This window comes from Diospyros lotus, chromosome 11, assembly GCF_014633365.1.
Source record: "Diospyros lotus cultivar Yz01 chromosome 11, ASM1463336v1, whole genome shotgun sequence".
In the NCBI taxonomy this organism is placed as follows: domain Eukaryota; kingdom Viridiplantae; phylum Streptophyta; class Magnoliopsida; order Ericales; family Ebenaceae; genus Diospyros; species Diospyros lotus.
Genome location: NC_068348.1, coordinates 20,142,661 through 20,167,740, shown reverse-complemented (window position 1 = coordinate 20,167,740; position 25,080 = coordinate 20,142,661). Strand labels below are relative to the sequence as shown.

Here is a 25,080-nt window from a genome sequence, read left to right as displayed (position 1 = left end):
ATGTAATTAATCAAAAAATAAGATTGCCCAAGAAAACAAGTGATTGTACATCAACATAAAGTGATTTATTTTCATATATTGATGACAATAAATATAAAAAAAATATGAAAATAAATTTTTAAATCCCACCCGTATTGATAAGAAAAAGAAAAAATATAAAACCTTCAATAGAAATAAATGAACACTAGGCTCTCTAGATAATCATTAAATTCTATCCCATCTTAATCATAAATTGTAATTATCTCAAATCATATTTTAACCATCTTTATCTCAAAAAAATTAATCATAATTATCTTTGTGATTATTTCAATCACAATTAAACAATAATTATTTCAAAAAAATAAACTACTTGTTTTAGAATTTCAAAACATGGCTATAAATAAACATAACTTAAGATTCGAGTATCTCTTTACATAAAGAGGCATCCAAGACAATGTTTGCTACTTTTTTTGAGAAATGTTTCTAACTTGTGTAAACCTGGAACATAAAATCAAACATTATTTTTAATTTTCGCTTTCAAACTTTGGGAACAACCACCATCAAAAAACAAAGAAACAAAGACAAAATTGAACCAGCCCTAAAGGGTCAGCCAAGGGACTGCAAAATGAGTCCAAAATGTAAGAAGTGACCAGAAGATTCCCTAACAAAGTGGGATAAAATTGCGGACCAAAGCCAAGGGGCTTTTAGTTTTAGGGTGGCACCACTGGCATGGCATGAATATTGGCTTTAAGCTTCTCAGATTGAGTAGTTCCAGATCAAGTACACCGAGGTATTAAATCTTGCTTGAGAGTTGAAAGAGTTTAAAACATAAATAGGCTTGCGTGAAGAAAAGAAAGGGGAAAGGGCTCTGGCTATGGGGATCTTTGCTGTCGAGTGTACTCCCAGAGTGCAATGGCACCACTGACATGGACATTGAGCGACCTAACCACTCCCAACTGAGGGATCTCAATGCAAGCATCCAAGATATGGATTATCTCCACCGGTATACCCTCCCTCTCTCGACCAAGAACCAAGACCTACAGAAACAAACCAGCAAGTAGGTTCGTGAAATTCTGCAAAACGGTTCAGAACAAAATAAACACTTTTGGGTGGGTGAAGAACATAAACAAAGAAGATGTTCCCATAACTCAGGAGCAACCCTACCGTTATTACTATGAAACCGCCTTAACGATGCAATAAGCATGAGGAATATGAGGATGAAGAAATGTGGATGTCACGCCATTATGCACATGATAAATTAACTCAAAATTGGATCATTAACTCTGTCCTCTAAAGATATACAAGAAACCCGATTCCCGGTTCCAAGTATCTATAGTAACTTACCATCTTTTTGGGGAAGACATACTGGTCAAGTGGTATACTGTTGGCTGTTTGCTCCAAACCCAAGAGAGAAAAACCCTCTCGCTTCTTTTTCTGTAAGAAAGCTTTCAGATTACTCTCCGGGACTTCTATAATGGGCACCCACTTCTCAGCTGTCACGCTGGTGAAACAGAACATTACATATTAATGAATAGCAAAGCATTATGAGATTTACTCCAGAACTTGGGTGCACACAATTTGTTAAACGAACTTTAACTTGTGATCACGCACATATATTGAACACAATATAGACTATGTAGTGGTCTGCAAGTTGCTTTCCAATTGCAAATTGAACAACATTATTATAAATATAATTATCTTAGCCACCATTACATTGCATGGTTGCTCCTGCCCTCTCATTTATAGGTAAAGTAAGTTTCAAGAATACAATTTTAAGTTCAAAATCCAGAAAAATGAAGATATGCATAACACCACAGTGCCACGTGCACGATCAAATGCACATGGACAGAAAGAACAAAGGTACTAACTATTTTGCATGGCACAATGTGTTGCAAGTTTTGGCAACACGATGGGGCTAGCAGAATGCAGAATAACTACTAGCAGATGGAGGACTACTAGAGGGGATAATGTGGGCCAATCAATTCATTTAGAATTAAAGTTGAAGGATTTAATAAGTGAAATGGATTACTGGATTTAAATTTTGCATCTGAGTAAAGATTGTTTTAATGGATTCACCTGCCATTTTATAGAGACCTCAAGTATTCTCATTAGTCATTTGCAGGACAAAAAAGGATTTCACATTATTATATCTGATCCCTTTGGACAAATATCAAATGTTAAAAACTAAAACAGAAAACAAGGAAAAAGTAGTGATTATGTTATTTATTATCAGTATTTACTTTGATAAGTGGCGATTCTGTTATTTAAACGATCTGTAAGCAGCATAGAAACATTCCTAGTTGAATCAATGACAGCACATTCAGTACTTGCTCAGTTGACATTGACTGAAGTCACACCAGCAATTTACAACATAAAATGCATGGGAGCCAACCAACTATTTGTTAGAAATGTATATTGTGTTTTTCAAATGCATGCATATTGAGATCAACCATGGATATTCATAAAATATTAAATCCTGTTTCCATAAATAAGTTCTCGTGAAATCAAGAACAGAGAAGCATGATCACCACAAAATGGATATTTTCTCTTAAATGAGAAACAAGGAAATCCTCTCTAGACCTTAATATGGTGATTTTCATGCCTCAAAATCCACAAGAAAAATCATGATGGTACAAAACCTATCAATTTTCATAAACTATCAACATTTAATGCAAGCTTACACGAGTTAACTTATCAACAAACAGCAGCAATATTGACAACCGAATAGAAGTTTGACACGTAAATATGAGATACAGTAGAGCAGCAAAGCATAACCTGATCAATTGGAATTGCTTATCATTTACTATATTTGCATCAGCAACCACCAAACCAGCCGCTTTAAACACCTGTAGGAAACACAATTGGCATAGAAGTAAAAGATTGATGGAACTGTCAAACATTTTTATAACCATTGTTCTAAAATGCACTAGGTGCTAGTCGGGCACCAAACTGGGGCCTAGCGCCTAGGCCGCCTAGGCACCGGCCTACGAAAATTGTGTTTTTTTTAAACTTTTTGAGATATCATGTAATTTGATGTTATTTTTAGGTAAATCAAAGTTGGAAAGACAAATGAAATAATGGAATTAAGTCTGAAAAAACAACTGTTGTAGATTAGTTCTGGGTTCAGGAAGGTAGAAGCAGAAATAATGCAACATAAACCATATCCAAAGAATCTAACTATCTAATTGGGCTTCTTCCTCTCCATATTCTTCCAATACACGATCTTCATTGGACTCAAAATCAAATTCATTGATTTCTTGCTCCTTCTTCTGCTTGGAGACTTTGCACAGTACAAGAAAATGACGATGAAGAGAATGACAACAGGAACGATTCAAAGAAGAAAATGACAACGGGTTGCAGACTTACTTGCAGTGGTGGTGACAGGGGAAAGAGACAACCGCTGTAGGCTGTAGCGGTAGTGGCAAAGGGGGAAGAGTGAGGAGAAGGTTGAAGTATCACGCGAAGTAGGGAAGGGGGGATTTCTTTGGGGATTGATATCGTTTTGTGCTTTGGCCGCCTAGGCGCCGCCTGGGCCCGATTAATCAGGCCACACGCCTAGGATGCCAACTTGCATGTATTCGCAGCGACAAGGGGCCGCCTAGGCCACGTTTTAGAACACTGTTCATAACAATAGTCTCTTTTTTGCTTCTTTTTTTTTAGTTGGTCCCATTAGGGGGGGGGCAACAAGATTTACCTCACACGTCCGTGCTAGTCCAGCAAGATTGGGAATGCGATCAAGTAGTGAAGCCACAAGGATAAAATGCTGTCGATTTCCTTTTATTCTTTCCATAGCTGCATTTCTTGAGTGCAATAATTCATCAAGAAGCTGATCTTCATTTTCCATTTCTGCCTTGATGCAAATCCCATATCAAATTTCAATTAATACAAACTCCATGTGAAAAAGAAGTTCTAGTAAATGAATTATCCAGTAGTAATACATGATTAGAAATGAGAGGTGATATTGAGAAAGTATTATTACATTACCTTGGTGCTTAAAATGAAAATCGTAGTGTTGAATAATCTTTTCAAACACAAAACTAATATAAAATTTGAGAAAATCAGATGCATTTTATATCTAATTATTTCAAACCCGTCCCCTAACCCTGGGGAGAAAAAGTTCCCTGTTCCACTTCAGCTTAAATCCTAAGATAATCTTGCCAACCCTTTTTCAGATAACTGGTTTCCTAGAGTTTACGTACCCATGAGAGGCTTGTAGAGATCATTTCCACCCAAGAAATTTCCAGAATCTGAATCTTGCTTCCCATTTTTGGAGATTGTGATCTTTCTCTGAAAGTCAAATAATGTATCCTTGTGCAACTGGGTTTGCAATTTCTCCTTGGCATTTATAGTCATTTTCATACAGTTTGGATCTTCATCCATCCTCAAGCTCTCATCCTTCAGAGCTTTTGCATCTTTTGCCATAGCACATCTAAGGTCTTCCCTAACATCCTGTACAACTTAAATCATCAGATGAGAATCATAGAATAGGAAGCAAGAGAAGTTGATAGAGTTCTTACATTCAAAAAGGTGGCTACGTGCTCCATGAGAGATGTTGGAACGCATTCAAACTCAAATTCCTTCAATCCAGTGCACAAGATAGCCAAAAAACACAAAGGAAACAGAAATAAGATGAAGAGAAAACCTTGGTAATCAAGGTACAACCTTAAAACTCAAGTTGCACAATAAAACTGAAAAACTTATTTTGCAACATTTAGCTTAGTTGTTTTGTAGACTTCAGTTATCTTTCATCATTTTCACAAGTTGCACACAAAGTTCACTAGATTAGATAAGTAAACAATGTTAGAGATGCAGGAATATTAAAGAACAGTACTTAAATTATTCATAGAAAACCTTCTTGGTATTCTTGTCACTGGTTTAAAGCTCTCTATCTCTCATAAAATAGAAAAAAAAAAGTACTTTGTCATCGATTAATCAGAAAAAATTTAGGGATTCTTCCTTCTAACAACTTATTCTCAATATAAATTTCAAAGCTGAAATCAGGGCCATGAAAAGAATAATTTCAAGCCTCATAAACAGAAACATTTCCAAAAATATAATTTCAAATCTCAAGTAGTGCATAAAAGCAAAAACACTTTGGTACTTAAGATTTACAGTCAACCACATAAAATGTTATTCAAACCCAACACCAAATTGTTAGATGTGTCACTGAAGCATTAATTAAGGGGAAAAAAATTCAATCACTAAACTCTTGAGCTACAAAACCAAGGATGAGCTTGCCTATTAACATAACTGCAGGGGGAGGGGAGGAAGAAATAAGACATCAACTTATATCTTCTTGGTACTAGAACTCTAAATACTATTTTAGGATACTGATTGTCCTATATGATTAACCTATTAGGAAATGGGCCTAATACTGCATGTCAAGCTACCTGAGATCAGGGCGGAGCATGACAAACATTGTCGTGGGGGGCCAATGAGTTAATATATAAAACATAATGCTTAAATATAAAAATAAAATAGAAAATATATGTACCTCTTACTTTTACAAAATTATTACACTTATTTTTTTCTCTTAGTATGAGAAATTGGGGGTCATCCTTTCAAGAACTATAAATAAAATTCTAAATGTCAACCGAAAAACCATAGTGTATGTTGGAGAATATATGGAATAATTCTGGCCGTGTAGTGATCAGAAAAGATTGGAATATGATAAAAAGAGATAAGATGATAAGGAGAACAATTTTAAATTAAAGACAACTGAGGCGATAAAGAAATGACTAAAAATTTACAGATAAAGTAGTTCCATAAAGATAGGAGAGAACTCTCTTTTATGTTTGAATCCTATAATATCTGTAGTTGTACTATATTTAAATTTTGTATTTTGAATTCCTATATTCTAGGAGCAAACTAGGGCCTGCTCATGTATATATACCTCATTGGAGATCAAATACAAGTGTGAAAAATAATTCATTTTGTTCACCTCCAGTTTTACCTAGAGTATTTCTACTTCGGATTTTCCATTTGTTCAGTGTATATGAAAAAATCTTGAAAGATTAAAGAGTATGAAAAAACCTTGAAAGGTATAAGGCGGTAAACAAAAGAATCTTGGAAGGTGTAGAGGATAAATGAAAAAAATCTTGAAAGTTAAGGGGGGTAAATCATGAAACAATCTTGAAAGGTTATGGGATAAATGAAATAAACGAACCCCCCCCCCCCAGCGATAGTTAAAAAGAAAAATCAAAAGAAATCAAAATGAAATCTCTGAAATCATGCTAACTAAGATGAAGTGTTAGAAATCCAGAAATCATTCCTATAATTGTTTCTTTCCTAAAATATCTATATTTCCTTATTTCTAGAATTTCCTTTTTAGGATAAGATTATGTTCCCTTATTGGTATTGTTTCCTTTATTTTTTCTTCCTCGATTGAGTTGACTAAACCCTAATTATTTGGGATTGGTTGCCTAAATTGGGATCCACGCTTGTAATAAACACCTAATGCACAATGTACAATAACAAAATACAATACAATATAGAAAAGTACTCTTTTTTCAAAGTGTATCAGAGCCACCATCCTTGGGCTCTCTCTCAATCAGCCTTCACTGCTGACAATTGGCCCTACTGCTGGTTTTTTCTCTCTCTGCAACTTGCCAATAATCAGCCTTGCCTTCTGCGCCTTTGCCCTTTTTTTCTAGCTTGCTCGACACCTTTCTTCTCTATTCTTCTTGAACAGCCATAATTGACCTCCTATTAAAAAGGGTCAGCCATGATATCAAAAGGGGATAAGGACATCAGTGGCCTTGGATAAAACCAAAAACCAGATTCATCAAAAACATCAAGCCGAGATGGGTTATGGTGTACTTATTGCAAGAAGCCATGACACAAGAGAGAGGACTGCTACAAACTCCATGGAAGGGCCCGTTCTCAATCAGACTTGGGGCCAACAACAACCTCAAGCCAATCTAGTGAATGGAGAAGGAACTCCTTCTCAGGTGAAGCCAAAGCCCACTGGCCAAAACCTTTGCAAAGGAAAGAGCTTGATAAAATTAAGGCCTTTCTTGACTCTTTCTAAATGTTTTAATGTGTGTCCGTTAGCTCAATCAGGTGAGTGCCTATTCTCTAAAAACTCCAAAGTTTATGATTATTGTGACTCGTGGGTTTTTGGCAAGGGAGCAACTAATTTTATGACACATGACGCAACCTATTTTGACACCTACAAAAGAATCATTATTGCTGATGGGTCTTCTGTTACCATAGCCGGACAAGGACACATAAGTGTAAGTCCTCAACTCACCCAAAAAGATGTTCTCCGAGTTACTAAGCTTTCTGCAAACCTTATCTCAGTCCACCAACTCACCAAAAATTTTAATTGCAAAGTGATTTTTTCTACTAACCATTGTGTTTTTCAAGAGCTAAGAACAAGAGGATGATTGGATTTGCTAGAGAACGGAACATTTTTACTACTTGAGGATTCAAGCAAGTTTGGTTAGGGTGATCCTCGGTTGGTACTCTCTTCAGCTCATGATGTTTCCTTCAACACATCCAATCTTTCAAACTCATATGAAATTTGGCTTCAACATTTTAGGCTAGGACATCCTCCTTTCAGTTTATTGAAGAACCTGTGTCCTTTACTTTTCCAAAAATGTTGCAATTGATAATTTTGATTATGATATTTGTGAACTTGTTGAACATCATCGTGTTTCCTTCCCTTTGTATGATAAAAGAGCTTCTAAACGCTTCTTCTTAATCCATATTGATGTGTGGGGACCATCAAAAGTTGTAAGTCTTAAAGGGCTAGATGGTTTGTGTCATTTATTGATGATTGTACTTGAACTACGTGATTGTATCTTATGAAAGAAAAATTGATGGTGAATTCGATCTTTCAGAATTTTCATAAAACGATAACTACTCAGTTTGGGATATCAATCAAGAGAATTAGATCTGATTATGGAAGAGAACATTTTAATCAAAATCTTGCAAATTTTCTCAAAAAAGAAGGAATTTCCCATGAATTAAGCAAAAGAGCCACATGATGAAACTTTGAGAGAGAGAGAGTAACTGAGCAGAACTTACAAAGAGAAACTAAAAACCAGTTTGGTTTTACACCTAGTTGGTCAATAATAAAGGCTATCTACTTACTGAGACAGTTTACAGAAAGGTCCATAGATAAACAAAAAAATTTCCATATGAAATTTATGGACTTGAAAAATGCCCTATGACGGAGTGCTTTGAGAAGTCTTGTGAAAGATATTGGAGAAGAAAGCAGCACACATTGCTTATATACAAGTTATCAAAGACACGTATCATCAAGAAGGAATGTAAATTAGGACTTGTGGAGGCTCCAAATATAATTGAATTACACGAAGGATCTATATTGAGCCTTACCTCTTTGGTCTTGTTATAGATAAACTTGCAAAACACATCCAACAAGAAGTGCCTTGATGTATATTATTTGCAAACAATATTGCCTTGATAGATGACACAAAAGATGATGTGAATAATAAAAGTGAATTATGAAAAATTCCTAAGAATAAAAAGGTTCAAAACTATGCATGTGGAAAACTAAGTATGTTGAATGTAAGTTGGGTAAAAATTTAAGTGCACACAATATTATTTTCATACTCATAGATTAAATTATTCCAAAAAAAATCAATTTCAATATCTTGGATCAACTGTTTAAAAAGAAAGGAAAGATTAGGAAGGATGTTATGCATAGAATCAAAGAAGGATGTTATGCATAGAATCAAAGAAGGATGGCTAAAGTGAAGAATTACGTATAGCATTTTAAGCGATCATAAAATTCCATCAGAGCTAAAGGGAAAGGTTCTTGCATGGCTATTAGACTATCTTTATTGTATGGCTCAAAACATTGAGCGGGTTATGTACAAAATATGTGTGTAAGATAAGAATATTGTGGTGGATGTCCGACCAAGCAAGAGAAGACAAAATAAGAACAAATAACAAGGTTGGAGTAGCATTTATTGAAGATAAGATGATGGAGTCACAATTAAGATGGCTTGGAAATGTCAAAGAACTGATAGAAGCACCCATGAGGCAAGGTAGATAAAACGGAGGAAATTTGTAGCAAAAGAGGAAGAGGAAGAGATAGAGCAAAGAAAATTTGGAAGAAACCCTTAGACATGACACACATGATATAATGACTTTATAGGGGATAACACAAGGATAGAGCTAATTGAAAATCTATACTTCATGTAGCCATCTAATCTAGTGGGATTAAGGCTTGTGATTATATTATGCTGTAAACTGAAATAACCTAATCTGTATCATAGAATTCAAAAGCATGACAAACACTCTGCTTTAGCACTTCTAGTTAGTTGAAAGGCACGAAAGTATGGTATTTCAATCTAACATTACTTTGTGTTGGGAAAAAGAAACCGGTATTCCTTATGATTTTATTGATATCAATAATAAAATTTATACAAGGGGTTTCTAAAAATTCTCCTATATTTTAGGACTAGATTACATTCCTACTTTATAGGATTAGATTACTTACCTTCTATCTAGGACTAAATTACATCAATTTAAATACAATAAGAAGATAAAACACAAAAAATAAATACAAAAGATAAAAGAATAAAAACATAAAAGAATAAAAACAACCTATCTCTATTTTGATCTCGGCTGCCTCCTTGCTGTTTATCTTCAGATATTTTAACACTCCCTCTCAAGTTGGTGAGTGGATGTCTTCCATTCCTAGCTTGCTTACTAGTTCCTTAAATTTCCTAATAGGCAATCCTTTAGTGAGAAGATCTGCCAACTGTTGATTAGTTGAAATCAGTGTTATTAAAGGCGCAAGGCGCACTAAGGCGGACAAAGGTCTTGGAGCCTGAGGCGCAAGGCGCAAGGCGAGGCGCGAGCTTGGTGGAACTAGGCGCAAATTAATAAAAAAAAAATAAATAAATATATATATGTCCTAGTTAAAGAAAAATGTATAAAATAAGTCTTAACTTCTAATAATATTTTAACAAGCATGTTATAAAAAAAATAAAAAATTCAACATATGATAACTACTAAGAAATAAATATTAAAATAAGTTACATACCTGTGAATTCCAGCACAACAAATCCAAACATATTTCAGCAACCAAAATATATAAGTATCACAGAAGTTAAAAATATTTGTAAGAAAAGTCTTTAACTAAAATTAGATTAAATTCAAAAGAGATTTGTAGATCTTAAATCCTAATTAAGATTAGATAATCTAAAAATCATCCTCGTTGTCAACATCAAGATCTAACATTTCCATATTCCCATCATCAGAAACATCATCTCCAATATCCTCTTCTTCCACATCATATCTCTCTTCCTCTTCATCTTCATCAGGTTCAATTGGAGCATTTGAAGTAGTAGCGCTTCTTCTACTCTTTGTCAAATTTAGAGTTGGAGCATTTGATCTAGTTGCATAGTGAGCTTTTTCAACACCGGAAGCTCTAGAAACATCAACCCATGTTAAATCATCGCCCTCATGTACAAGTTCATTATCTGAATCATCAAGTTGGTCAATTGTCCCAAGCAACCACTCATTACTTTCATCAATTTCATCCAAGGAAATGGGATCTATTGATTTACGTAAATTGAAGCGACGTCTCAAAGCTCTATTATACTTCACAAATACCAAATCATTAAGACGTTGCTCCAATCGATTTCTCTTTTTGTTATGAAGCTGCCATAATAATTAAATTAGAATTAGAGTAAGTTAAAAGATATAAGAAATCATCTAGTTAATACTTAATATTACTAATAAGATTGAAATGCTTACATGCTCAAAGATACTCCAATTTCTTTCACAACCTGAAGAGCTACAAGTGAGACTACAAATCTTCATGGCAAACTTTTGCAAATTAGGGGTTCCAGTACCAAATTGAGACCACCATTCAACTGAGAAAAACACATACAAATTAGCAATTAAAAATATAGATTATTGATCTATTCTAAATTAGATAATTTAGAAAACTGTGTTACCTGGGGATAATTGATTCTTTCCTCTAATACATATTTGTTTGCCAAATAACCCTTCAGAATTCTTATAAAAGCTCAACTCCTTCGAAAGTTTGTCTTGCACTTCTATAGTGGGAACCAGCCTCTCTATGCAAGCATACAACCCTTCAATAACCTCGTTGTCTTCTCTAATACTTTCATTTGAGTAAAAAAATTCTGGATTCAAATAATATCCAGCTGCATGTAAAGGACGATGCAACTGAACATTCCATCTCTCATCAATGATTTCAAATATTTTCTCGTATTTGCTCTCATCATCAAAAGATTTTGCAATGGCTTCTTTTTCCCTATCCATAGCCTCATAAATATAAGGCATAGCAGGTTTGTCCTCATTATCCACCACTCTAAGCACCTTGACAAGAGGCCCAGACACCTTGAGAGCAAAAAGAATATTTTTCCAAAATGATTCCTGGAGCACTGTTTGAACTGCTTGCTTACCTCGTGTTTCCTTTGCAAATCTAGAGTTAGTCTACTCTTTTGAAGTGAACATCTTCCTCAAATTAGCTTTTTGTTTATGAAATCTTTAAAGGGTGAGGAAAGCTGTGGCAAACCTTGTTTTTCCAGCTCTTAGCATCTCTCTTTTTTGTGTAAATGATCTCATCATATTTAATACTTGTGCAGAGCTATATAGGTACCCATTGACTGAACATGCCTTCTGAAATGTGCTCTTAAGTCTAGGAATTTTAAAAATGTCCTCCAACATCAAGTCCAAACAATGGGCAGCACACGACGTCCAATACAAATTCTTGTGCTTAGTCATTAAGAACTCTCCTGCAAAACATTAATTCAAGGAAAAAAATCATCCTTAATTTCAGTAAAAGTTAAAAAGAAAAAAATAAATTAGTAAAAGTAAAACTTACCAGCTAGAACATTAGCTGAAACATTATCAGTTACAACTTGAACAACATTTGTTTCTCCTATGTCCTCCACAAATCGGTCAAGCAATTGATAAAGTTTCATTCCATCTTTAGCATAGGAAGATGTATCAATAGATTCAATAAACACACTCCCTTTTGGACTATTTACCAAAAAGTTGAGCAAAGACCTATCTCGCTTATCTTTCCAACCATCACACATGATTGTACATCCATATCTTGCCCATTCCTCCTATGACTCTTCATAATTTCTTTTGTGTGTTCCACCTCCTTCTTAAGATAAGGTACTCTAACCTCATGAAAACTTGGGGTTTTCATTCCCGGACCAGCTCGCCCAACAGCCTCCATCATTGGCTTAAAACTAGGGTAATTGACTGCATTAAATGGTATACCAGCTTCATACATTCATCTACTGAACCCCACACATGCATTCTCTCTCAACTCTTTGTTGACATGACTCTCTATTGTAGTTTGCTTTCCTTTTGCATCCTTTTGATTACTTACTTTAGGTTTAGCAGATAAAAACAAATCAAGAGGCCCTTTTTGCTGTTGCCTTTGTTTTTTTTGTTGCATAGATGATGCTTGTCCTTGCATAGGCCTTTTACTACGGTTTTGGAAGGCCCCTACGTCCATTTCATCGACATCATCTCCTAGTGTATCTATATCATCAAAATCTGGCATATCATCAAAGTCATTCTTCCCTTTCTTTTTTGACATAAACTCTATAATTTCGTCTCTAACATGAGGAGGACATTTTGAACAAATTTCAACATTCCTATAACCTCCAGCAAGGTGTTGTTTGGCTCGGTATGCACCTCCTTTAGTTAATTTCCCAGAAAAATTACATTTGAAAGTGTTAAGGTCTTTGGGATTTACCAAACTATGATATTTTCATGCTGGATCTTTTCTTCTACCAGCAGAGCTACTATCAGGATTAGGATCAATAATGTTGGATGACATTTTAAATTTTTGATTCCTGCAAGATTCACAACATGTCAACAACAATACCGCAAAGGGTCATTTGTCATTGCAGCTATGCAGCTCATGGGGCTGATTGCTGATGCAGTTGACCACTGTTCTATTTATGAACAGTATTGAATTGGCATAATTGCTAAGGCCTAAGGGTCATTGGAGCCATGCAACTCATGCTAATAAGAGATGCTGACCACTATTTTATTTATAGAATAGTAATAAACTGTTAGGAGTAATAAAATAACTCCTCCAAGAACAAACAAATATCCAACAACAATAAGAAATCAATAGTTGCTGGCGGCTTAAGGGTCATTGGAGCCATGCAACTCATGCTACTAAGAGTTGCTAACCACTATTCTTTTTATAGAATAGTAATAAACTGTTTGGAGTAATAAAATAACTCCTCCAAGAACAAACAAATATCCAACAATAAGAAATCAACAGTTGCTGGCAGCTAGCTTGCTGCCTTTTTTGTTGAAACTTGTAACTCAAAACTAGAAAAAAAATAAAGAGAGGAAACAACAATGAACATACCTGGAAACCATTGAAGAAGGGAGAGGGGAGCCGAGAAGGTAGATGATGCAGTAGGCTGTAGCTATGCTGTCCGTTTCAGCTTTGAAGAAGAGAAAGGAGAGTCGAGAAGGGAGATAAGTTGTGAAGTGAAGCTGTGTTGTCCGTTTGAAGAGAGCAAGAAAAGCCAAGATGGGTGTTTTGTCCGTTTGAAGAGGGAGAGGAGAGCCAAGAAGGGTGGTTGTGCAGCCGGTCCTATCTGTTTGAATAGGGAGAGGAGAGCCAAGCGAGAAGGGAGGGTTGTGCCGTTGCAGCCGTTCGTTTGAAGAGGGAGAGGAAAGCCGAGAAGGAGGAGGAGTTCTGGTTGTCTTGTTGCTGTGCCGTGACTGTCGTGGAGAGGATAGTTGAGAATAGCCAAGAAGGGAGAGGAGAGGACAACTGCAAACTTGACTTTTGAGATTTCTTCTATCATAAGTCTCTTTGAATTCAGCTTTTCAGAATATCTTGCTTTCTTTTATTTAGGTTTAATTTGAATTAGGATTATATTTGATTAAATATAGCAAGAAATACTAAAATTAAACTACATTAAACTAAGATTCAATTAAAACCAACCAGGTGCAGCCTTGGCACGCCTAAGCCCAAGGCTGCGCTTGAGGGCCTGGATGCGCCCAGTCGCGCCTGGGCAGATGTCTCAGGCCTAGCTTGGTTCTAGGCGCCAGGCTTGCGCCTGGTATCAAGGCGCGCCTAGGCACGCCTTTAATAACACTGGTTGAAATATAGGAGATTTGCAGCAGCCTAGATTCCAGTTTTTCTTTAATGAAATGCTTGTCAATCTCAATGTGCTTGGTTCGGTCGTGTTGTACCGGATTATGAGCAATATTGATTGCTAATTGATTGTCAGATAGAAGCTTAAGAGGATATTGTATTTGAATCTTCAAATCTTCTAGGATAATTTTCAGCCCCAAGAGTTCACACACACCAAGAGCCATAGCTCTGAATTCGGCCTCAGCACTCGATCATGCTACTACTCCTTGTTTATTACTCCTCCAAGATACCAAATTTCCTCCTAGGAACATGCAGTACCCAGTTGTGGAATGTCTATCAACTAAAGAGCCTCCATAATCAGCATCCGTGTACCCTTGAACTTTTAGAATAGCTCTCAGTGCAAAAAGAATGTCTTTGTCTGGTGTAGCTTTTAAATAATGAAGAATTTTCCTTACTGCTTGCATGTGTTCCTCATTGGGGCTATGCATGAATTGACTTACTAGGCTTACTTCAAATGCTATGTCCGGCCTAGTATGTGAGAGATATATCAGTTTTCCTACCAACCTTTGGAACTTCCCTTTATCTATTGCTTCTCCAGAGTAATTTTCTCGTAGCTTGATGTTTGGATCTATTGGAACCTGAGCTCCCTTTCCTCCTAGCAGTTCAGTCTCAGCCAATAAGTCAAGAGTGTACTTACGCTGAGATAGGTAGATTCCCTTTTGAGAATAGGCCACCTCAATGCCTAAGGAATACTTTAGCTTTCCAAGGTCTTTAATCTCAAATTCCTTAGCAAGATTTTGTTTTAGGCCTTCTTGCTCAGCTTCATCATTTCTTGTCACAGCAGCAATTACCTTATCTTTTGTGTGTTTGATGAAGAGGGTGTGGTCCCCTCGGCTTTGCTGGTATCCCATTTTATGCATTGCTATAGAAAATCGCCCAAACTATGCCCGTGGAGACTGTTTAAGTCCATATAATGCCTTCTTCAATCTACAAACTTGCCCTTCTTTGTTATGAGAAAATCCAGGAGGTAATTCTATGAATACTTCTTCCTCTAAATCCCCATGCAAGAATGCATTTTTAACATCTAGTTGTTGTAGTTTCCACCCTAAATTTGCTGCTAATGATATGAGAACTCGAACTGTTGTCATCTTTGCTATTGGGGCAAAAGTCTCAAGATAATCAATCCCATAGGATTGAGTGTAACCCTTGGCCACTAGCCTTGCCTTGTATCTCTCAAGAGTACCATCAGCTTTGTATTTTAAATTAAAGACCCATCTGTAGCCCACTGGTTTAATTCCGTTGGGTTGAGTCACTTCCTCCCAAGTTTGATTCTTGTGCAAGGCCCTCATCTCTTCTAACATTCCTTCTTTCCAATTTGGATCCTTTAGTGCCTCGTCCACTGATTTTGGAATAACATTAGCATCTAGGGTTGCTATGAAGCTTCTGTAGATAGGAGAAAGGCGATGATAGGATAGGAAATTTGCTACAGGATGTTTGGTGCATGTTCGGACCCCTTTCCGGATGGCAATAGAAAGGTCCAGATCTGGGAATTCTGATTCTGTTTGGCTGGTATTTTTCTCTTCAGATATGTGTTCTTCCACTCTTAAATTAGGGGCTGCAATTGGTGTAGGTTGTAGATCATCATTAGGCTGTCGTTTCTTGTACAGATAGGGTGAGCCTTCGTATCGGTTGGTAGAAATCAGCTGCTAGTTTGTTAGTTCAATGTTATTTGATGGGAAAGGCTTAGGGAAATGGTGGACAGAATCACTGGTTGAAGCAGGGGGTTCTGGAAAAAAATCTGGAAAGAAATTATCCATAGTTTCCGGTTGAGTATGCTCCCCCTTAGGTTGAGAATAAAAAAAGGATTGGGACTTAATGAAGGTGACATCCTTAGAAATATAGACTTTCTAAGAGAAAGGATCATAACACTTGTATCCTTTTTGGGTTGGAGAATACCCTATGAAGACACATCTTTTTGCTCTAGGATCTAACTTGTCTCGATGGACCTTCGGTATGTGAACAAAATATACACATCCAAAAACTTTGAGAGGTAATGGAGAATGCAGTTTCAAGTCTGGGAAGAACTTGGTTAGACTTTGGAAAAGACTTTGATTGTTAAGAATCTTGCATGGGACCCTATTAATGACATAAGTAGCTGTCAAGACTGCCTCCCCCCATAGATATTTAGGAGTATTATGATAATGAAGAAGGGTTCGAGTGAGATTAAGAAAATGCCTCATCTTTCTCTCGGCCACTCCATTTTTTTGTGGAGTGTCGATACATGAAGATTCATGGACAATTCCTTCGTTTTGGAAGAAGAGATGTAAGTGAGCATTGAAATAATCCCTTGCATTATCTGTCCTAAATTTTTGAATTTGAGTTCCAAATTGTGTGTGAATCATTTTGCAAAAATAAGGGAGAACAGTCCCAATACTAGCCTTATCCTTTAATAAGAAAACCCAACACATTCTAGTGCAATCATCTATGAATGAGATGAACCACTTGGCCCCCGACTGATTTGAAATTCTTGAAGGACCCCAAACATCTGAATGAATCAAAGCAAAAGGTCTAGATGATAGTTTATTGCTAATTGAATAAGAGGTTCTATGATGTTTGGCCATAACACACACATCACATTGAAAAATACTAGGATCAAGAGTTTTAAATAAAGTAGGAAACATTTCCTTCACTAAACTAAAAGGAGGATGACCTAGGCGAAGATGATGAAGCCAAATGGTAGCTCGGTCAGAGGCTGTTTTCTGGGTTGAGTAGGCTACCTGCAGCTGATCTTTAGGATTAGTGCTCCTCCCTTGTAAGATATACGGCCCATGTTGCTCTTTAGCCACACCAATCGTCATTCCCGTGTCCATGTCCTGAAATTTACACACATATGGAGAGAAAACAACATTGCAATTGAAGTCTCGAGTGAGTTGTTTTATGGAGATAAGGCTGAGGGTTAAATTTGGTACATAAAGTACCGGATTTATTTACAAATTTGGACCAAAGTTAACTTTGCCTTTTCCTTTAATGGGAATTGTGGTCCCATTGGCAATAGTGATTTGTTTGGAAGATGTAAAAGGCTCATAAGTATCAAAAAACTAGAAATTGGGTGTCATATGGTTAGTAGCCCCTGAATCCAAGATTCATGTGTTATTCCTACCAGTTTTGGAGGCTAAAAAAGGAGTAAAACAGATTTGTTTACCTTGTTGAGCCATAGAGCAGGCTGCTCCTCCATCTTGAATGGTCTTTAGGAACTCCTTCAGCTTATTAATCTCCTCTTTATTGAGTTGATTGAAGTCCATTCCAACACCAGTACTAGTTCCAACACCCGGCCTTTCCTCCTTTTCTGTTTCTCCCTCTTGTTCTTTGTTTGAAAGGTAGCTTTGAGGGTAGTTTCGTGGAGGACCTTGAGTCCTTATATTCTTGAATCCACCAAGTCTGTTGAGGACTGCTTCCTTCCCATGCAACTTGAAGTAGGTCTCCTTAGTGTGCCTTGGCTTATTACAGAAGGTGCACCACTGCCCTTCTCGTCTGGACTTATTCCGGTTTGTTGATTGCTTCCATGATTTGTTGCTGGAAAGGAGTGCTGATCCTTCCATATTGGATCCACCAAGCATGGCTCCTCTCCTATTTTCTTCACTTCTAACAATAGCAAACACCTCATTTAGGCTAGGTAATTTATCCTTACCGAGAATCTGAACCCGTACTTGATCAAACTCAGGATTTAAGCCTGCTAGGAACTCTACTATCCGATCTCTTTCAAGAATCTGATTGAGGGTAGCAGTATCCGCTTGGCACACCATCTTTATAGCTTGGTATTGATCAAGCTCTAACCATAGGCCTAGCATCAGATTATAGTACTCTGTGACTGTTAATTGGCCTTGCTTTGAACCATTGATCTTTGTTTTGACATCAAAGATTACAGATGCATCCTTGGCCTTTGAGTAAGTTTGATAAACAGCCTCCCAAACTTCTCGGTCAGTACTAAGGAACATAAAGTTCATGCTGATATTTGGTTGTATTGTGCTCTATAGTCACGACATGATGCGGTAGTCTTCCACATCCCATGTACTTAAGCTTGGGTCAGTTTCTGGTGGAGGATTCCCAGTTAGGTGAGTGCTCTTTCCTCGGCCCTTAAGAAGGGTTTTGATCAGCTGCGACCATTGAAGAAAATTCCTATCATCTAGCCGGTAGGATTGGTGAACACTTGGTAGTTCGCCGGCAAGAGGCGGTTGATCCACTAGAACTGTTTCTCCAGTGATGACAGTTGGTGAAGAAGACAGATTTGCTGATGTTTCTGACATGGTTATGAAGGAAGAACAGAAGGATGAATGGTTTAGATGGCTAAAACCCAAAAAACGGGTGCTATTAAGGCACGAACAATGAAGGCACTAAAAAAAAAGGATTGTGCAATGAAGGCACTGGTTACTAGAAGAGAAGGCTTGAATCGGCAAGCTTTGATACCATGTTGGGAAAAAGGAACCGGTATTCCTTATGATTTTATTGATGTTGATAATAAAATTTATACAAGAAATTCCTAAGAATTCTCCTATATTTTAGGACTAGATTACATTTCTACTTTATAGGACTAGATGACTTACCTTCTATCTAGGATTAGATTACATCAATTTAAATACAATAAGAAGATAAAACACAAAAAATAAATACAAAAGATAAAAGAACAAAAATATAAAAGAATAAAAACAACCTATCTCTATTTTGATCTCGACTGCCTCCTTGCTGTTTATCTTCGGGAAATTTAACACTTTGCAATGACCGATTTTGTTATATCAAGTGTCTACATTTCATATTCACATTTAGCAACTATGTTTCCTTAAACGTTAAACCAAGGTTTTAAAACTACAATTTTACCCCAAAAGCACAAAATTGCAAGCTCCATCGAATCTAATTTGTCTCACTAACCTTCACCCTATTAAAGAAAACTCCAGCAGGAGTGACAGAATCCTTCGGATTAAAAGCCTCAATATACCCTTCCATTGATGCCCGTAAACTGCAATAGAAGTAACTGGATTAGCAAATGGAGAGCATTCCGAAAATTATAAAAAAGAGGACACATATGCATGACACCTCCATCGCAATTTAACCACAACACAACAATGAATACTAGAGGCACCATTATTGACCACCACCACCAACAACATATATATATAAAAGGTTGCTTTGCCTTTAACACCCTTGGAAGACATATAAAAGCACAAGATTTGCTAACAATAAAAATAGGTTAGAGCATCATTTTACCAGGAAATTACAAACAACTTATACTTTCTCAATACCATTTTACCAGAAATCCAGAAATCTCTTCTATAATTGTTTGCCTCCTAGAATATCTCTATTTCCTTATTTCTAGAGTTTCCTTTTTTATTAGGCTAAGATTATGTTTCCTTATTTGTATTGTTTCTCTTATTTTTTTTCCTTGATTGAGTTGACTAATCCCTAATTAATTGGGATTGGTTGCCTAAATCGGGATCCACACTCGTAATAAATACCTAGTGTACCATTCCACAATACAACATAGAAAAGTATTTTTTTTCCACATGGTATCGGAGCCATCATCCATGGGCTCTCTCTCAATCAGCCTTCACAATTGATAATTGGCCTTATTGCCGGTTTTTTCTTCTTTCTTTGCATCTTCTACAACTTGTCGATAATTAGCCTTGCCTTCTAGCCACCTGGACAGAATCGGACCTAGCAAAGAGGATTCCAAGTTTCAAGCCTAGGATGAAGAAGATTCCATTATAATGTCATGGTTATGGAGCTCAATGCAACTTGAAATCAGCAAAAACTGTATGTTTCTTCCCATTGCCCAAGAGATTTGGGAAACCGTTCGTTAGTCGTAATCCAAAGCTCAAGACATAGACATCATATTTGAACTCAAGATGAAGATTTCAATGACAAAACAAGGAACTCTTTTAGTCACCGACACTACAATGTCATGAAGGGACTTTGGCTTGAAATAGACCACTATCAAAGAATATAAATGAAATGCTCCACAGATGCTAATACTATTCAAAGCTATATGGAGAGGGATCGAATATTTGAGTTTCTGGCAAGTTTGGTAGTGGACTTTGACGAGGTTTGAGTTGAAATTCTAAGAAAGAAGTGGCTACCATCATTAGCTAAAGTTTTTTCTATTGTAAGAATTAAAGAGAGACAATGGATGGTTATGCTTGAGACCCAACAAACATAAGGGTTAGCCATAGTATCAAAAGGGGATGAGGACAGCAGCAGCCTTGGACAAAATTGAAAGCCAGATTCAGCGAAAGCATCAAGTCGAGATGGGTTATGGAGTACTTATTGCAAGAAGCCATGACACAATAGAGAGAACTGCTACAAACTCCACAGAAGGACCCAAGTTCTCAATTGGACTAGCAGCCAACAGCAACTGCAAGCTGTTGGAGAGAGAGTCCTAGCTTATGAAGAAGTCACGGAAGTAGATAAGAAGCTGATACACAGCAGATAAAGCCTCCAGCAAATCAAAGAAAGGAGATAAAGATGCAGCTAGATAAGTTCCTAAAATCTAGGAAAAATAATAGGAGTAGATAGAAGTTTTCTTATCTTATTTTCTATTGTATACTAGCTCCTAAATTCTAGGATTAGATTGCATAGAAACTTGTATAAATAGGTTTCCTATCTATTGGATAAAGTAAGCGAGTTCATTGATTAAAGCTCAGCTTAAATTCGGGTTTCCCTACTCTAGGGACCGAATCTGTTCATGGTATCAGAGCTCGGTTTTCATAATTGAGTATCTTGATCAAGATGGCTAGCCCTAATCCAGCAACCATTCCTGCGACTGATGAATCCTCTCTCGGATTAGTGTCCCAACAGTCGAGTATGCAGCCTACCATTATTCCTGCCAACACCCTCTCCATGGATAGCCAAACTTTGCAAATCACACAACACAAGCTAAACGGTAGGAATTTCAGGGAGTGGTCTCAATTCGTGACTTTGGTGATTAAGGGCAAAGGAAAGTTTGGCTACCTCACTAGAACCGTTCCAACACCTGAAGAAGAATCCAAAGATTACCAGCGATGGGAAGTAGAGAACTCGATTCTCATGGCGTGGCTAATCAATTCAATGGAAGCAAAAATAAGCCGAACCTATCTGTTTTACAAGACTGCAAGGGAAGTAAGGAATGCAGTCCATGAGCTATATTCTGATCTTGAGAATACTGCTCAATGTTTCGAGATTAGAGAAACTATTCGGACTACAAAATAGAGTGGACTCTCTGTTATTGAATACTATAACAATTTATTAGAGTTGTGGCAAGAGATGGATCTATACTATGATCCAAAGTGGGAATGCTCGAGTGACAGCCATAAATATAACAAGATGCAAGAAAAAGAGTGAGTTTTCGACTTTCTTCAAGGCCTCAATTCGGACTTGGATGAGGTTCAGGGATGCCTCTTAGGCATTAAGCCACTGCCAACACTTAGAGAAGCATTCGCGGAAGTTAGATGTGAGGAGAGCAGAAGGAGAGTCATGCTTGTTTTAGCAGAACCCAACACTGGATCTGCCCTTGCAGCAACAAGAAAAGAAGAAAATCTGAGGGCAAAATAGTGGTGTGAACACTGTAATAAGCCCTACCACACAAAAAGCAACTGTTGGAAACTTCATGGAAAGCCACCGAATTGGCAATCAAGAAACAAGAAGGAGAAGGACAAGGAAAGACCAGCCTATACCGCTACAAGTATACCTGCAACTGCAAGTGCTCCTAATAACGAAAGAGGTATGGGATTAAATCTAACAGCAGATTAGGTAGATTTCTCGCAGAAATTACTGAATGGTACACATATTCCAAAGGAATTAGATGGACCAGCAACAGCTACTCCAACACCATCTTTGACCCAAAGAGGTAACTCAATTTTTTCCTTGACTACTAGAGGGATAAGCAACAACAACTGGGTTGTGGATACAGGAGCATCTGATCATATGACCGGATCCATGACTATGTTTGAAAATTTTCAGTTGGAAAATAGGGATCTAATTGTGTTAATGGCAGATGGAACAATATCTTCGGTTGAGGGAAAAGGAAAAGTGTGTGTGGTTGGTTTAGTACTTGAATCTGTCTTATATGTGCCAAATTTAAAGTGTAGCTTGTTATCTGTGAGTAAACTCACTAGTTACCTGAATTGTATTGTGACATTCTCCTCCTCGCATTGTGTTTTTTAGAATCGGTCCATGGGGAAGATGATTGGCAGTGCTGAGGAAAAGGATGGGCTCTATTGGGTATTGGACAACAAGGCTTTCTTTAGTTAGTTGATTAGTAGTTTTTCTTTTTCGGTTAGTTTGAATTCAGAAATTTTGTTATGACATAAACATCTTGGTCATCCTAGTTTTCAGTATTTGAAACATTTGTTCCCTAATTTATTCATCAATAAAGCTAATTTGGAGCTCAAGTGTGACCATTGCATTCTTCCTAAACAAACTCACAGTTCCTATTCTCAAAAAGCATATAATCCTTCCAAACCATTTCATTTGATCCATAATGATATATGGGGTCCAGCTAGGGTTTCAAACTTGAATGGTACCAGATGGTTTGTGACTTTCATTGATGATCACACAAGGGTATGTTGGGTGTATCTAATAAAAGAAAAATCTGAGGTATGTGCGATCTTTCAGAATTTCCATAAGCTTGTTCTAAACGTATTTCAGTCCTCTATTTGCATCCTTAGAACTGATAATTGCCGAGAATATTTCTCTTACCCATTTACCCAATACCTCACTACGAATGGTATATTTCATCAAAGCACATGCCCCTATACGCCCCAACAAAATGGGGTAGGTGAGAGAAAAAACTGTCATTTACTTGAGGTAGCTAGATCCTTGATGTTCACAAGTTCCACTCCTAATAGGTATTGGGGGGAGGCTATTCTAACAGCCGCTTACTTGATTAATAGGCTCCCAACCAAAGTTCTAAAATACCAAACATCATTGAACAACTTGATGACTACCTTTCCTTATGTTCGAATTCTCAATACTCTTACCCCAAAGGTGTTTGGATGTCTGGTCTATGTCTATCAAACCAGCCCAAATCGTCACAAACTAGAACCAAAGTCATTCAAGTGTATTTTCATTGGTTACTCTCCCACCCAAAAAGGATATAAATGTTATTGTCCTACATCACAAAAATTCTTTGTTTCTTGTGATGTAATATTTGATGAAACAGTTTTTTATCACACTGGTACTGCATTACCAGTGGAAGAAAGCCATTGGGATCCCACAATTTCAATGCCTATCACATTGCCTATATCTCCCACTACTACTTGTGATAATCTTGCAGCTGTTTGTTCATAGCCTGCAACGATTAAACCCAGCAACATTCAACCATCAGTTGCTACAAGCCCAATATCTGATCATAGCCCAGATGAACTAGGGGAGACTGACCTAAGGGAAGGATTGAGTCTAGAAAAACAACTTAAAGTCTACTCAAGAAAGCCAAAAAATCCTGCTCCTCAAATCAGACAGTTGTTGGAACCTGAGAACGGTTTAGAAAATGAGGAAAAAAATACAGCAGCTAGCAGTGATCTGGATCTACCTATTGCAGTTAGAAAAGGAGTAAGATCTTGTGTGAAATATCCCATATCAAATTATCTAAATTACTCTAAATTATCCCCACAGTTCAGGGCATTCACTGTAACTATGGATGAAGCTTCTATTCCCAGCAATATACATGAAGCTTTGGGTGATACAAATTGGAAGAATGCTGTGATAGAAGAAATGAAGGCTTTGGACAGCAACAATACATGAGAACTGGTGGACAGACCAAAGAATAAAAAGATTGTAGGCTGCAAATGGGTATTTACTATCAAATATAAATCAGATGGGAGTATAGATCGTTATAAAGCCAGGTTGGTAGCCCAAGGGTACTCTCAAACCTATGGAATAGATTATGAAGAGACGTTTGCTCCAGTTGCAAAGTTAAATTCCATTAGAGTACTTCTATCCATTGCTGTTAATTTAGATTGGGAGTTATTTCAATTCAACATTAAGAATGCTTTTCTAAATGGAGAGATGGAAGAAGAGGTATATATGAAGATTCACCTGGATTTGAAAACGAAGAAAGAATTGGGAAGGTATGCAAGCTACACAAATCTTTCTACAGTTTGAAACAATCCCCTAGAGCATGGTTTAAAAGGTTTAGCTTAACCTTAACCAAATTTGGTTACAAGCAAGGTGAGGCCAACCATACTCTATTTATTAAACACTCAAATGGGAAAAAGGTGCATATTGATTGTGTACGTTGATGATATAATTGTTATAGGGGATGATACTAATGAAATTGCAGCTCTAAAAGAAAGATTGAAAGAAGAGTTTGTGGTAAAAGACTTGGGAAATAAGAAGTATTTTTTGGGAATGGAAGTAGCAAGAAGTAAAGAAGGTATTGTAATATCTCAACGAAAATATACTCTTGATCTTCTAAAAAATATAGGAATGCTTGCATGCAAACCAAGACAAACTCCACTGGAGAGGAATTGGAAGTATATGAAGAAGGATGATGATCCACCAGTAGACAAAGAAATGTATCAAAGGTTGGTTGGGAGATTGATTTATCTGTCTTTAACACACCCAGATATAGCCTATTCAGTAAGCATCATAAGTCAATTTATGCATGCCCCAACTCAACAACATTTGAAAGCAGTATACCACATTCTGGGATACCTAAAGGGCATACTAGGTAAGGGACTATTGTTTAGGAAGACTGATGAAAGAGGGGCAGAAGGATTTTCTGATGCAGATTGGGAAGGATTAGTGGTTGATAGTCGATCTACATTAGGTTTTTGTACAAAGCTATGGGGTAACTTAGTCACGTGGAGAAGTAAAAAACAGTCCGTTGTAGCAAGAAGTAGTGCTGAAGCGGAATTTAGGGCGATTGCCCAAGGCGTTTGCGAATTAATTTGGGTGGCCAGATTGATGGAAGATCTACAAATGCCGTTAACCAAACCAACACGGCTCTACAGCAGACCAAGAGGCAGATATATTAA

General features: G+C 37.0%; 2 protein-coding genes across 7 annotated transcripts in view; both read right to left on the bottom strand.

The window, feature by feature from the left end:
• Positions 1-356: 356 nt before the first annotated feature.
• LOC127813058 (uncharacterized) overlaps positions 357-25,080 on the bottom strand; it is a 148,334-nt gene continuing 123,610 nt past the window's right edge. For 3 of the 6 annotated variants that reach the window (XM_052353779.1, XM_052353780.1, XM_052353782.1), the window contains 7 exons: positions 19,001-19,088; positions 4,497-4,556; positions 4,179-4,428; positions 3,674-3,825; positions 2,755-2,825; positions 1,324-1,480; positions 357-1,016 (listed from right to left, as the gene is read on the bottom strand). In XM_052353779.1, the coding sequence (XP_052209739.1) occupies positions 852-1,016; positions 1,324-1,480; positions 2,755-2,825; positions 3,674-3,825; positions 4,179-4,428; positions 4,497-4,556; positions 19,001-19,088 (943 nt within the window). In that variant the 3' untranslated portion in view covers positions 357-851. Of the gene's footprint in view, positions 1,017-1,323; positions 1,481-2,754; positions 2,826-3,673; positions 3,826-4,178; positions 4,429-4,496; positions 4,557-11,272; positions 11,727-19,000; positions 19,089-25,080 lie in introns of those variants that run through there. The other 3 variants (XM_052353783.1, XR_008026057.1, XM_052353781.1) reach the window with 3 other exon arrangements.
• LOC127813060 (uncharacterized) lies at positions 10,008-11,051 on the bottom strand. Its single transcript, XM_052353785.1, has 2 exons — positions 10,717-11,051; positions 10,008-10,620 (listed from the first exon to the last, which is right to left on the bottom strand). The coding sequence occupies exons 1-2, from the start codon at positions 10,780-10,782 to the stop codon at positions 10,159-10,161; spliced, it is 528 nt and encodes a 175-aa protein (XP_052209745.1). The 5' UTR covers positions 10,783-11,051; the 3' UTR covers positions 10,008-10,158.

What these genes read in the sequence shown, in the direction of transcription:
- LOC127813060 (XM_052353785.1), bottom strand. Translation starts at nt 10,782, where the DNA reads ATGAAGATTTGTAGTCTCACTTGTAGCTCTTCAGGTTGTGAAAGAAAT. An exon ending in ATTGGAGTATCTTTGAGCAT is followed by an intron (nt 10,621 to 10,716) that starts GTAAGCATTTCA and finishes TTATTATGGCAG; the next exon opens with CTTCATAACAAAAAGAGAAA.